Genomic DNA, 15,662 nt, shown 5'->3' with positions numbered 1-15,662 from the left:
TAACCTCCTATTTTTCACTACTACAGACTAATATTTGAAAGATTCCAAACAATCCACCAAACAATCCTGGAATAGTGGGACGGATTGTCAAGTGTCCAAATCCTCTTAGCCAATACTGGATGCAAAGGCAACCAAAACACTAATTGGGTTGGATAGGAGTAATAACCGGTCACTGCTCAATTGGGGCATTTATAGGTAAATGGTATAATAGCACAAATGTGCCAAATTCCTCCTAAACCTAAAATATTTATTTCTAATACAGAAATTAATAGACTCCTTCTCGAAAAGAGATGTGGAAGAGATTGGCAACATAATAGATCTCCAGCTGCTAAGCAGAGGCTGTCCAGAGGATCACAGAAATCGAAACTATATTGAAAGTTTCTGCAGAAAAAGTAGGAGGAAAATTTATGCAACATTTTCAAGCATAAAATCGAAAAAAATAGTAATAATCTTAACATATCTGTCAAGATTTGGTATATAGATTAACAATAATAATAAAAACCCTTAATGTGTTCAATTCGACCGGATATTAGGTACAGTTTCGACTTGAAACCCGATTTACTCTATTAGTTTCCATTAGTTATGCCCGTAATTTCAACAAAAATAGATATTTATCAGTGCTTACCCTGTAGCTAGCCTAGAACCATAAGTCTCTATGTCAACACTCTTTCTCATTCAATTTCTTTAATCATTATCATGACAAATTTTTATGAAGCCAAACTCTATTAACTGTGAGAGCTGTGAGAGAAATGGTTATCTCAAGGAAATCCACAATTTCTTCAATGCACATAACCTGCAGCTATTACCAACGAAGTCATCGGCAACACTCTTCACCACCTGAACGAAGGAGGTAAAACTCAACTTAGGCATCATGGTCGACGGTGTACAAATTCCGACATTGAACCACCCGAAAATCTTGGGTGTCACTTTTGATAGCCTTTTTACCTCCTCAGCACACGCCACTGCAATCGCGCATAAACTGCGAAATAGGAACAAGGTCCTCAAGTCACTAGCCGGCAGCACTTGGGGTATGGACAAAGAAACCTTGCTAGCAACCTGCAAGAAGATTGGCCGGTCAGTAAAGAAATATTCAAAGCTGACAAAATGCAGCTTTAATGACCGTCACAGGTTGCCTCCAAATTACTTGCGAACACCACCTTCACGAGGAAACTAAGGTTCTACCGGTCAGGGAACATAACGTCATGCTGACGCAACAGTTCCTTCTGGGATGGCACCGGAGGAGTCATCCAAACTTCGACATCACACAGTTGAAATCTCCCCCGAGGCATGTTAGACAGGACCTTAGAAAAGACGAGGAGAGCATACAGAGGTATGTGCAGGATCCATTTGATCGCAGCTCGTATTTGACAGCTTTGAACGACATTCATAGAGACGCCATCAATTCCACGGTAGCAGGATACGGTATGAATGTCGTACTTAGAAAAAGTTTTACCGCTTAAAACAAGAGTCGTTCTGGCACAACTAAGATCAGGATGGAGCAACAGGCTTAATGCCTTCTGGTCCCGCATAGACCGTGACGTCCTCAACTTATGCCCAGCATGTGGTCAGGGTCCCCATGATACCCTCCACATTTTCAACTACATCACTACGTCCAGTAGATTTATGGACCCACCCAGCAGAAGTAGCACAATTCCTTGGACTTGATCTTGCAGAACCCCCTGATTAAATATTGTAAAATTGTTGAAGCACAACTGTGAGAACTTAAAATTCCAGGAATATCAAAACCGGTTTCTATGCTAAATTTAGTGCAAATAAAAGTTTGCACTAATTTCTTTGATCAAATTTTTACGAAGCGAACTTGCAAAACGAAAAGACTTATAGGAATGTTTCCAAAAAAACAATTATTTGACCATCTGAAAGACTTTAGATATTCCATTTAATTGAAAAACTATTCTCAAATATGTGCATTAGTTCCACAGATATCAAAGACATTAATGTGTAGTTTTATATGGCTTTCATAACACTTGATCATTTGATCTCCTGAACTGCTTGTTAACTCATCGGCTATATATTTTCTCAATTGCAAAACTACCCAGCAGTTCTGGCCCCAAATCCTCATTAAATCGACTTAATATATTGGCATAATATTCGCCATTGCTTGTTTTATCCTACTGAAGGTAGTTAATGTGGATTATACCGCGTGCATTCTAAAAAGAAAAGGTCGCAATTGACTGACAAATCCAGCTTGGACTTCTTTGGCACCGATTCACCCCGAGAAACTCTCTATTTTGACAGCTGTTTGATTTCTGGTGTGTTGTGGTGGATACACGGTTACGAAACGGCGCATAAACTCTATCCTATTGCGGTTGAACAATGCCAAACACTCCTGTGAAGTTGTCACACAGAATTAGCAACATAAATTACAATGAGTAAATCGAGTTGTTTGCTTATATCTCAGCCATTTGTGGGCCAATTATCTCGATTTTAAATAGCAACCTTAGTTGGACTATAGCGAATATACTGATGTATCAATCATGCATAAAAGTTATTTGGTGGCTTCGGAAAGTTGATTTCAATAGACAGACGGACATGGCTATATCGATTCCTCTATCTAAAACGATCCAGAATATAAATATACTTTATGGGATCGCAAATGAAAAATTTAGAAATTACAAACCAAATGACAAACTTCACCCTGTCAATCATGGTGAAGGGTATAATCACTATCTAAAACGGTTGCATTGACTTCTGTATTGAGTACTAAAGAAGTACTCAATACAGAACAGCTGGGTAATTCTTTCTTAAATTTATCTTAAATGAAATAGAAATAAAACAAACACAACATACCTTTATTTCATCACTGGGCAGTTCCTTTTTGATTTTCACTACAGTTGGTGTGGCAGCTGTTGTTGATGTATTCATTGTGGAATTTGTTGGTGAATTATTAGCACTTGCATTTAATGACGAAGCCTTCGTAGACATGTTGCACAAAAAACCCAAAAAAAAGCAACAAAACTTATTAAATTTTGTCTTAACTTTTATGCACAGCTACAAAACAAATATAATAAAACACAGAAAAAATACAAATCTCGTGTTTATTTTCGTTAATGATTATTTCTCGTTGAATTTGAATTTGAATTTTCCTCTTTTTTTTTTTTTGTTTTTATTTTCTAAAACACACCAAAATAAGTTTCACTTTTATTTCATTTATTCATTCTCACACACTCAAACACTGAAATAGAAACAGAAAATTAAAAATAAAAATAATAATAAAAAAAAATTGTGAGCACAAGGAAAATGTAATACATTTGAGTATGTGTACAGTAAACGTCAAAACATTTTGGACAATATTGGGATTAGAACTTTTTTTCAATTCCAAAGAAAATAAAGATTTAATTCCAGTATTTCTTATTATATTAAAATATTAAAAACTTAACAAAATGTAAAAAAAGATAAAAAAATCATACGACAAAACATATGGGCAATTCCAAGAATATTTCAACCACTACTGAATAAATAAAAACCGGTGAAACTTTTTTTAAAATTTGTACTGTGTGAAGATATTTAGAGTTTATTAGAATTGTTTAAGAGCAAAATAGTGTTACGAAATTGTACTTGAATTCAAATATAATGATTTAAACGGCTGATTTCAAATAGCAGTGCCTCTCAAATTGTAACATATCTGTGGGCATTATTAACATTGAATAAAAGCTTTGAGTTGATCATTGATCGTAAGTATGGCAACGCTGCAATGTTTGCTGCGACTCGTATATTCGAATTCGAAAGATTTCGACTTCGTATATACGAGTTTTGACAGTTAAAGAACATTGTAGAAAGTTCACCAGAGATGGTGTGTGTATTCGAAAGCTCTAGACTTCGAGTATACGAGCTTTGACAGTTAAAGAACAATCTAGAGTGCAGATAGCAGTGTTATAAATAGTGGCAGAGGTTGCAGTCATGAGTTCAGTTTTATCAGAGACGCTATTCGAATAAACATCAACTGAGTGCCTTAAAGTGTGCTGTATTTTCCAGTGAATTCGTGTACATTTCTGCGAATTTATAAACGTGTATAAAAAAACACTGAGACACTATTTAATTATGTTGTTGTACATTTTAAATAAATAAAGAGTTGTTACAATTTTTAAACTACTAAACGGCTTTTATTTGCAATCAAAAGTATCCGGTTTATTTAAAGGAAATAAACCAATGTTTTGAAAATGTTAAAATGTAATAGTAGTCTCCTTTGAGCTCTATAAACTTTGTTTAACCTTTCTCCAATTTTTGTATCCCTTCCAAAAACTATGATTTTGTCGAGGTTATCAAAATAGGTATTTTTTGGTGAGATGATTTCATCGTTGGACTCAAATCTCTTTCCGCCGAGCCATTTCTTCAGTTTTGGAAACAAGAAATAGTCACTCGGGTTTAAATAATGAGAATAAGGTAGATGAGGGAGCAATTTGTAGCCTAATTCATGGATTTTTGCCATAGAAATTGCCCTGGTAAAAATATCTTAATTCTGGGCCAACTGCGGTTGTTTTTTTCAAATCCTCATTAAATCGACCAAATAAGTTGGGATAATATACGCCATTGATTGTTCTACCCTTTTGAAGGTAGTCATCGAGGATTATATCGCATGTATCCCAAAAAAAAGGTCGCTATGACGAACCCACTTTGGTCTTCTTTGGCGCCTATTCACCCCGAGAAACCCACTGTTTAAAGTGAGTACAACCTAGAATACTTTGCCACACTAAAGTAACAATTAACTTCATACTAGATTACCTGGGACATATAAAGTAACCAATTGACTTCACTCTGAATTACAATAAGTTCATACATAGGCAGGGGTGGATCCAGTGGGTGAACAAATTATTAAATATTTTTAGATAAACAAAAATTTGTTTTTCAAAATTGTTTTTAAAATTCTTTTTCATTTATTTTAAAAAAGTTTTTTAAAATTTTTTTTTTAAATTTATTGAAAAAAGAAATTATGAAACAAAAATAATTTTTTTGGTGAAAAAAATTCGGGTTAAAAAATAATTTTCCCGATTTTGACCCATTGTAAGTCCAACTTACTTATATACATCGTTACAATGGACTTTGAAATATCTATCATTGGATATCCATATTGTCTATATTAATGACTTAGTAATCGATATATAGATAAAAAATATGCCAAAAATCGAGGTTATCCCGGTTTTTTCCTTATATCTCAGCCATTTATGGACCGGAAGAATTCCCGACATATTGATGTATGAATCATGTATGTAAGTTATTTGGGGGCTACGGAAAGTTGATTTCAACATACAGACGGACTTAGATATCTATAACGATCCAGAATATATATACTTCGTGTGGTCTCAAATGAAAAATGTAGAAATTACAAATGGAATTACTAACTTATAGCCTTGCCACTCATAAGAAGGGTATAAAAAGGAAATAAAGAGAAATGTAATATGTATACATTTTACTTTATTTACACCCACCCCAAATGGTTGACCTGGATCCGTGTAAGTACGTGTCAAATAACCCAAAAATATATAAATGTATTAAAATATATATTTGACTGCTGGTTGGTATCTGATGGGTTTCCATGGATCCATGTTTATGTAGTTCTCAAACGATTGCGTTTGTGGTCGATTGTGAGCAAACGCGGAACCTACCTTGAGAAAAACTTTCTCATACCTAAGCGATCATTCAATATTTAAAGCACTGAGCCATGTGAATTGCCTATGACTTCCACAATCTATCGCACTTTCAATCTCCGATCGTACAACAGCATATCGTGAATTTTTTCAATTATTTCGGGTGTAGAGACCTCAACTGGTCGTCTAGAATGTTCGGCATCTTCAGTGCTTGTACGGCCACAACGAAATTAAAACACTTTTTACCATTGGAATTGATGGTGCAGAGTTCTCATAGTATTTATCAAGCTTAGCACTGGTTTTTAGTGAGGAGTTGTTTACCTAAGCTCACGAAATTCGCTTTTTTCCTATTCTATCAATGGGTGTCAAATACAACCATAATGACTCAGCTTGTTCAAATTTTGACACGTGTCAACTGACAGAAGATGCCTGTAGACAGGAGCAGTGTTACTCTTTCAGTTAAGAGGCGATAAATTCAAAAACTTATTGACCCAACCTCATTTAAAGCTTAATACAATTTGTTTCGATCACGATGAACCAATTATCGATTTACCTTTCTATTTACTATTTCCCATACTCTTTCTATAGAGTTAAGGTCGGGAGACTGTGCTAGCCACTGAGTGACATTAACGTCTTCCTGTTCTAAAATTCCCTTCACCAATTTGGATGTATGTTTAGGGTCATTTCCATGTTGAAATATCCATTGGCAGGGCAATTTATGATGGACATGAGGCAGCATCGGGAAGTTTGTTCCACATACGTACAGTACGGCTAAAGAACGAATTTTAATTGTAGTGTGTTGTGCGGTCCACTGGACAATCGACCACAAAGGGATGTGTTCTTGATGAAAAACGTGTATTAAATAAAAATCTGTGGGTATCAGGAACAAGTTCATCAGAACGCATTGCATTGTAGTACCGATAGAACAGTCAAAACGCAGCCTACATTACGTCGGTGCTCCAGCGAATCAATAGAGTTGATTCTCTGTCACAACTGTCACCAATAATCACCTTGGACCTCTCCTGTACGCGGTCGAGAAGCTCCAAAATATACTTTGAAACACCGGCCCATACGTGGGAGTTTTATTCCATTTTCGGTCAGATATAGGTGCTGTAAATAGTGAGGAGATCAGATAGAGTGAAGTAATTCCTACACCGTTTCAGAAAACCGAGATAATTGAATGCTTTTTTCGAAACTTGAAAAATGTGTTTAGACCAGCGGACATGACATTACATTCTCATGTCCAGAACATCAAGAGCGTCTGATTCTACAATATTTACACCACCCATAAATACAGATAAAGCGACATGGTCTGTCGTTCGTTTTTATGTCAACATGCAACACTGAGGCCCGTTTTCTCAATGTATCGACAAACTGCCTGTTACTAAATGTCGACATAAATTTATTAGGCCGATAAACTGTCTGTTAACAATTTTGTTTTTCTCAATATACCGACAAAAAAGATTATTTTCAGTTGGCAATACCTCTCAAAATATATGTGAAAGTTGGGAACCCTGCCTTCAATTGACAACATGTTTACATAAATCAGCTGTTTAACGTGGCCATCGACAGCCGGAATCTTTTGAAATATTCATTATCCTCCATGTCTGCCAGGTAGTTAGGCCTGGCATGATAAAATTTTTCAGCATTCACTTGGAACTCATGTTCTTCGTATTCATCCTCCATCAAATTAATGTTAATTCCTCTATTAAACTTTTTTTTTTATAAAATCTATTTAATTTCGTTTACAAAAACACAAACTATGAACAGCAGTCAGCTGATTGAATTTATCTGTACGATAAATAAATAATTGGCAGATGAGGTCGGGTTAGCTTTGCGACAGAATAGAAGCAAATGAGACATTGAGAAAACCAAATTTCTTTAAACTGCAGTTTTTCGTTGGGAAAAAAGATAATCACCTAATGAGAAAACGGCCCTGAGTCTTGCGAGCGTTGAAAGCGACTCAACTCGCACGACCCCATTAAGAGATTGTCACAAGGTCCCGATTAAGGGGACTTTGCCCCAATCTCCAACAGGCTTGGTCTATAACTATGAATATGAATGGCAAATGTTGCTGACATCTACAAACAAAAATATAGATAGGCTTGGAAGTTTGACGAAGAAGGTCGTTTAGTAAAAAATAAGGTATAGAGTAGGAGAAAGAACGGAGCCTTGCGGTACCCCTGATTTTATCTTGAACTCGTTTGATGAGATCCCAACATGATATCAATCGAGAGAAGTTATTAACGACACAAAAAGCAATCGGTTTTGATAAAAGTGCACCATTTCATACTCTAACGAACCCCTTGGAAATATCTAGATCCGCCACTTTACCTTCGCCAAAATGGTGAATGGAACGTTACCATTTTTCCAATAGGAATTCTAGCAAGTCTTCCTCTACGAAAACCATACTACCGTTCGTTGGACTCTAAATATTTCACAATATGGTAATTAACCATTCATAAGTTACTGGCTTATAAGTGTGTAAAGGTACAAAAAACCCGGTTTTTACCTGGAAGTCGATCAACAGAATACTTCCGGCTCGGTTGCTATTTAAAATCGATGAAATCGGGACAACCTCGATATTTGACCTATTTTTGAACTATATCTGGATTACTAAGTCATTAATATAGACAATATGGATATCTAATGATAGATATTTCAAAAACCTTTGCAACGAAGTATATAAGACCATAGTTGGACCTACAGTGGGTCAAAATCGGAAAAAATATTTTTTAAACCGAATTTTTTTTTCACCAAAAGTTTTTTTTTCGCTAAATATTAAAAAAAATAAAAAAAAAAAATTAAAATTAAAAAAAAAAATTTTAAAAGAAAATTTTTAAAAAAGCAATTCGAAAAAATTTTTTTTACAAAAAATTAAAAAAACAACTTTGGATAAACAATAAATTTTGATTACTTAAAAATATTTAAAATTTTTATTTTGAAGTATAATTTGGGGAAGGGTATCTACATAGCCGCACAGCCGAATATACATAGTTCTCTTACTTGTTTATTTTCATTTTCATAACCAATATGTTTTGTCGCTTCACTACAACAATATTTATCATTTTGTGTATTTTTAGTCAAATCAGGTTAGGAACTTTTCGTTTCATATAGTTTTTTTGTTTTATAAAGCAAACAAATTTGTTTTCCCCTTAGAACCAATTTTTGTCCAATTCGCTTTGACCGACACTGTATATATGAAGATGTAACACAACAACAACAACAGCAACAACAAAAATAAAATGCACAGAGAAAAAAATGTGATTTTATTTATAAACAAGGCAAAAGATCAATCACAAGAGTCACAAGTTCTACACTAAAATTTCAGAAACAAAATAATAAGAATCATGCTTTTTTTACAAACATACATACATCCATATATACCGTTCTACACACTTGACAGAGATCAACACCCAGCGGGAAAAAGATGCAGTAAAGAGGCCTTCCTAAATGTCTCATTTTGCAGACACAAGGACTTGCAAAATCATTTTGCCGCATTGCAAAATCATTTCAATTTTACACGGCGTGTCATTGCGAGCCAAGGCCTTGCATACTCGCTGCTGTTAGAGGGCTGAGAGAAGGCCTACTTATGATGGGCTGTTGGCAGCCAATAAGCTCACTTGTTATTAGAAGGGGATTCATAGGGCTTCTTGAACACCTTCTAAGAGCAGGCAGGGTGGAATGAGTATCGGATCTTTTAGAATGTGTAAGTATGCCTTTTAGAAGGCCTACAAATTGAAGTCCTATCATTTTTTCCCGCTGGGCATACATCCATACATACATATATACACACAAAATGGTTTAAAAGAAAAATCAAGAAAATAAGCACGAGTATGTGTAAGAGGGAAAATTGGAGGATATAAAAACAAAGTAGGGGAGTAGTGTTGATGACTTTAGTATAAACAATTTTTTAAATGAAAAAATAAAGAAAAAAACAACAACAACTACATATAAAAAAAGAAAAGTGACGTTTTGTATACAACAACAATAACAACAACAAAACTTGGTACATATATTCCTACATATAGCAACCACAAATAATGTAATAGGAATATTTTGGTTTAAAAATAAAAATGCACTTTACTACAACAAAGTTTTTTGCTTTTCATCACACTGTGTATTTATTCTCTTAAGGTTTTCACATCACATTCTAATAAGATTAAAAGAATTAAAAAAAAGAGAGATTAAGCGAGAGTGAAAGCAAATGAGATTTATGAGACAAACAGTCAGGTCTGGCTAATTAGAAACATATTGTTATCATTATGATACATCCCAGTTGGTCGTGGTTTCAAGACATCCTTAGAAATAACTATAAAACAAATAGCAAACCATAACAATACATCCCTCCACCGAAATTGCGTTCCAGCAATCGAATCTCATTCGACCTCAAATGATGCCAATAACATATTTTTTCACCTGAAGCAAGTAATTTTTTAACCCGCAAACTTTAAAAAGCTGAAGAAAAGTTGTCGAATAATTGTTTTTAGGGTAATTATGACCCAATAAACTCTGAACAGCCATCAAAAACTAATTTGCAAATTAAGTTTAGGAACAAGGTGCAAAAAGGTGAAGAGTGCCTCAGGGCATTGTTGCCGGTTTAGGTGTAAAAAACAATTATTATGATACGATTATATTAAAAAACTAATGAAAAAGAACTAATAAGAAATATTTCGAATAGATCGGGCGACTAAAAATTAGTAAATCTTTGATTTAAAAAAGAATCACACACATAATTGCACATGCTAAAACAGCTAACAGAACAAAAACTAAAAGTCAGAATGTATTTCGACCTTCGAGGGAAATTTTGACAAATCTATAACTAAAGTCACAGTTAAGGCTCAACTATAATATGCATAAGCTAGCTTAAGTTAATGCCAAAACCGAACGAAAAGTCTGTCAAATGCTTAAGGAAATCCGAAGAAACTTTTAGGTGGCTATAATGTACTTACGTGTATTCAAAACAGTTTAGCACCATTTGCACATTTATGTGCAACATGCAATTAAAAAAATATGTATTTCTTATTATTTTATCAAAATAAATTAATTTTCTTCATCCTTTTCAATTATTTCTTTTTTTTTTCTCTGTATAAAATAAACAAACAGCTGATTCCGTACGGAATGTGCGACCAGCTTCGCTCTTTGCTTAAGCAAATAAAATTTGACGAAACTTGACGAAACTCTCTTAAGTACATTATAGTTTGTCACATATGTTTCATATGTATTCGCACAGTTGCTTAAGCTGACTTAAGCTAGTGTATGCATATTATAGTTGGGCCTTTAACTAGCCGGTTTGTAGACCGGAATCAAAGCGTAAAGACAGTAACAGGGTTAAAAGTAAAAATTAAACAAAAGTAGGAGGAAATTGATCTCAATATTCTTTAAAAGATTAGTGAAATCAATGCCGGACCGAATTTTTTTAAACAATTCAAAATAAAGGATCAACAAGTCATTATTAAAAATGCCAAATAACAGCATAATTGAAAGTACGTTTATAGGAAATGCCCCTAAAAATTGGAGTTACACCACTAAAATAATTATTAAAAAAACAATAAATGAAGAATTGAAGTTTTAGTTAATATTTTAAGTGAATTCAACAAAGATTCAATGAATGTGAGTGACAGTGGCGAACTTATGGACTGTCGTATAAGGAACATTTTCGGCGAGCAAGTGGTCAACAATGTTCTGTATTATGTCATCGTAGGTTGTATCACGATGCTTTCGTTTAATGTATGGACCTTCGATTTAGATTACTTAAGAACTTTATAAGGTCCTTTATTATATATGGCGTTCTGAATATTCTGCTAACCGAAGCAGAGTAACGTTTTAGTTTTTAAAACAAATTCACATGATTTACTCGTTTTTGTTACTAGTAACAAAATCTGTATGAAATCGAATATGAATTCTGTAGGTCGGCTCAAGGACAGGTTGCGGGGTTTAAAGAATTTAATAATGTTAAAAATCCAGACTGTGATTAAGTCTTAATCCTCTTATGAGGAGAAGTCAATGGTGAAAATATTGGTATACTTAGTGCTGGAAGGGCTCGAGTTCATAGGACCGGATCTCTAATCTATGAATCGAAATATGCTTGTCAATTGGGAGATTTTTGGAGTGAAATTAATGACTAAGGAAACCAATAGATATTTAAAACAATCCAGACAGTTTTCTTCAATGTCCCCCTTGGGCATGTTTCGACATCTTGATGTTATACCTAGGGTTTTTCACTTCCCGACCTTTTTAGAATCCGGGGAATCGGGAAATTTTTTTCTACATTCCCGGGTACCCGGCTATTCCCGAAATATATAATGATACTATAAATTAGGAATATTATAACCAAATTTCGTATAAAAAATTTGTGTTATAATTATTATATATCAGAGCTTCGAATTAATTAATACAATTTGAGCTTAATTCACTAAAATCTTAATCCGTAATTAAAAAATGTCAGTCTTTCATTCCATAAATCCATTCCCAATATTTATTTTTTTAGATTCATTCATTAATTAATAACAGAATTTATTCAAACTTTGAATGTTTCAATTTTTGTTAATTCAAATTGAGTTAACAATTTTTTTTTCTTGATTCTGTTTTGTTTTTATCATTTACAAAATTAATTGAAATAAATTGCCTTAAGCCTTTTTGAAGACAAATTTAATCATTTAATACATTTTTGAAACTATTTTGTTACGGATTTGAAAAAGAAATTTGAAGAAATTAGAATGATCCAATAAGAAATAAATTCTATAAATAATCAATTCTCTTTTTAAATTTCCATACGAAGAACTAGAGTTGGGTTGTTCATGAACGAACAAGTTCAATTGAACAATACAGTCAAATGAACAATGAGAAGTTGTTCAATCATCTTGCGAGCAATTGTTCATTCACTTAGTTCAGTCAAACACCACAGAATAGAAATGAACAACTGAACAAAAAGAACGAACTAGTTCATTTATTTGTTCTGAACAAAAACGAGCAATCAGTAAAAAGAACGATTATGCGATTACTCTACGAAAAACCCCATATAAATAATACATAATAATAAGCGGTCTATTATTGCCGAGATATGAACAAAAAAACTGTAAAAAAACATTTCACGGTTATTTGGTGAAAAAATTGAATTCTAACTTGTTTTCATTGTATTTTCATCAGTTTTTAATTCCCGACTAAAAATCTCGGGAATCGGGTAGTGAAAAATTGGCAAATTTCACGGGAAATTTGTACCGGGAATTCCCGGGATAAAAACCCTAGTTATACCTCAAGGGAAAATATGGATCAACACCGGAGTCCCTGAGGTGCACGGACCTTATTCCTGGTAAGAATTTAATTCCTTTAAATTCACAGCCTTTATCTAGAACCATGGGCATCCATTAAGCCCCAGGACTTGTGCTGTTGGATCATTAGTGAGGTCACTTCGGTGAACACGCGGTGGCTGTGTTTTAAAACCCAAAGCGGGTAGAAGATCGTTGGTTAAAGGACTGATATTTGAGTTAGTGTCAAATTTCGTGCCATCAATTGAATCTTCCTAGGTGCCGTTAGCCGAAACATCAGGGCCATTAAAAGTAGCAGATAGCAATTGGCGCACTGCTCAGAAAACGTATTGGGGTTGTGACATTCTTGATATACTGATCGTTGGGCTTGGTTCTCGGTCGAGTTCTATTGTGTTTGGTGTCAGAAACACACACTTTGACTTTTATCGGCCAGGGGCTTTTGAAGTCAGAGATCATATATCGGACTGAATTACCAGATCGGATGTTGCTGCTTTGATAATTATCCTGAGCTTTGCTAATTGACTAGCAAGCTTCGATGGCAGGGATTATATAGCCCGAGCTCTCAAGCAAGGGTTTTGTGCAGTCAATGTACGAAAATTTGCAAATTGTGTGTCCCTTGCAAGTCGTACAATGGCGGTGATAGGCGCATTGATTCTATCCCGTGAGTTTGGGCAGGTCAAGGCAGGTACTCATGATAGAAAGTACACCTCCTTAAGCTGTAGCACGAATAACCACTTTATAAATGTTCGAGGCACCTTGAATAGATCTGCAGTTTAAGAATTTTCCAACAAATTAATTGAATTCTGGATCGATTTCCAGTTGCATTTAAAGGCTCTCTATACGAGGAAGCAAACTGAAGTGTAGTCCTTATAGTCCGCGATCTTTCTTAAGGCTAATGAAATAGTGTTTTGGGTACACCAACTCTTTTTGTAGGCAAACTTTGCCCAAGAAAGAGTTCCTGGTCTGGGAGATGTCTTAATATGTCTTTTTGGAAATAAGAGATTCAGGTTTGATGTTTTTAAACGCACTCTCTATATCAAGGAAGGCAACTAAAGTTAATTCTTTACAGTTCAGGGATCCTTCTATGTAGTTAAATAACTAGTTTTGAGGTTGTTGAAGGCATCATCTATGTCGAAGAAGTAAAAAGAAGTATAATCCTTATAGTTTAGGGATATTTCCATATAGAGAACTAATAAGTGTAGAGCAGCATCTGTAAATCTTTAGGTGTACTAAGGCTTGGATATAGTAAATTTGAAAAATTTTCAATTCGAAATAGTAATTATAAACCTCTAGCTTAACAGGGGGCTGAGTAAGAGTAAATCGTTTACAGTGTGTACTTTCAATGTGTACAATTTTAACATTATCTAAATCGTCCTGTTAAAAGCAGAATGACTCTTCTTAGAACTTTAAAACTTTGTTTCGTTTCGTAAACTTCTAACAATCATCAATTATTCTTACCAAAGTTTTGAGTAGAAAGGAGGAGAGACTGATTGCTTAATTACTGATTCAGGTTTGATGTTGTTGAAAGCAACCGCTATATCGGGGAAAACAACTTAAGTGTATTCCTTTTATTCCAGTGAAATTTATATCTTGCTAACTTGCTAAATTTACCTTGGATAGAAAACCTCGTCTGAGGGATGATCGTATATGTTACTTTCCAAAGTTTTAAATAGAAAGGAGGAGAGCCTGATTGTTCTGAAATCGTTTGCCTATCCCATCTTGAGGAATAAAGACCTAATATGCGGGAATATTATGCTTTACTTCTTTAATTTGAAAAAAAAGTGCCGCTAAAGTAAACCGATTACTAACCTTAGCTTATGGTGAATGTGTTCCATCGGTTTCAACGTTTGAGAGATGGTTTGTGCGGTTCAGAAGTGGTAATTTTGACACTGAAAATAAATATCGCCCAGGCCAGCCAAAAAAGTTTGAAGACCAAGAATTGGAGACATTACTCCATGTAGATTGTTGTAAAACTTAACAAGAGCTTGCAAAATCATTGGGAGCTACTTAATCAGCAATTTCAAAAAGTTTGCGAGCAGCAGGATTCATCCAAAAGCAGGGAAATTGGCTACCATAAGAATTGAAGCCGAGAGACCTTGAAAGAGGATTTTGGCATCAAATCATTACAAGCGACGAAAAATTAATCCATAACGATAACCTGAAGCGTAAGAGATCGTATGTGAAGCCCGGCCAACCAGCCGAATTTATACCAAAGCCAAATATCCATGGCGTAAAGGTAATGCTTTGTATTTGGTGGGAGCAAAAGTATCCTATCTATTATGAACTGCTGAAATCTGGCCAGACCATCATAGAGAACCTGTACCACACACAACTAATTCGTTTGAAGCGAGCATTAGCCGAAAAATACACAGAATATCCCGTCAGACATGAAACCGTAATATTCCATCATGACAATGCACAGTGGGGCAGAATTGAAATTTTTTGGAAATAAATCTGGCATTTCTAAACGGCTGGTCCGAAATTTTTTTTGTAAGACCAAAAATTAACTTATCTAAACAAAAAATTATAGCTCGGAATAAATGTGGATCAAATTGTTCCTAATATTTGCAATCCTATTAAAATTTTTATATAAATTTTAGTTTTAGAAACTCAATGAATATGTAATAAAATCTGTATTTATTAACGAAACTCAATGAAATTTTCAGCGTTTTTTAAGTTTCTCATTCTAAATAACAAGGTGTAAAAAAAACTTGTCAAAAGGTCAAAGAAAATCCCGCAATTCCAAAAAATTGGAGCGAAAATCCCAAAAATGGTATTTTTTACAATTTTG

At 34.4% G+C, this 15,662-nt stretch overlaps 2 protein-coding genes across 2 annotated transcripts in view; both read right to left on the bottom strand.

The window, feature by feature from the left end:
- Positions 1 to 15,662, bottom strand: part of Sobp (Sine oculis-binding protein) — an 83,843-nt gene that overhangs the window by 65,091 nt on the left and 3,090 nt on the right. The window contains exon 2 of the mRNA XM_065511717.1: positions 2,809 to 2,931. Within this exon, the coding sequence (XP_065367789.1) occupies positions 2,809 to 2,883 (75 nt within the window). The 5' untranslated portion in view covers positions 2,884 to 2,931. The remainder of the gene's footprint in view (positions 1 to 2,808; positions 2,932 to 15,662) is intronic.
- The window catches only part of S2P (membrane-bound transcription factor site-2 protease), a 32,363-nt gene continuing 19,657 nt past the window's right edge, over positions 2,957 to 15,662 (bottom strand). Inside the window, exon 4 of the mRNA XM_065511719.1 lies at positions 2,957 to 3,193. Within this exon, the coding sequence (XP_065367791.1) occupies positions 3,187 to 3,193 (7 nt within the window). The 3' untranslated portion in view covers positions 2,957 to 3,186. The remainder of the gene's footprint in view (positions 3,194 to 15,662) is intronic.

Source organism: Calliphora vicina, chromosome 5 (assembly GCF_958450345.1).
Source record: "Calliphora vicina chromosome 5, idCalVici1.1, whole genome shotgun sequence".
In the NCBI taxonomy this organism is placed as follows: Eukaryota; Metazoa; Arthropoda; class Insecta; order Diptera; family Calliphoridae; genus Calliphora; species Calliphora vicina.
This window is presented reverse-complemented; position numbering and strand designations above follow the sequence as displayed.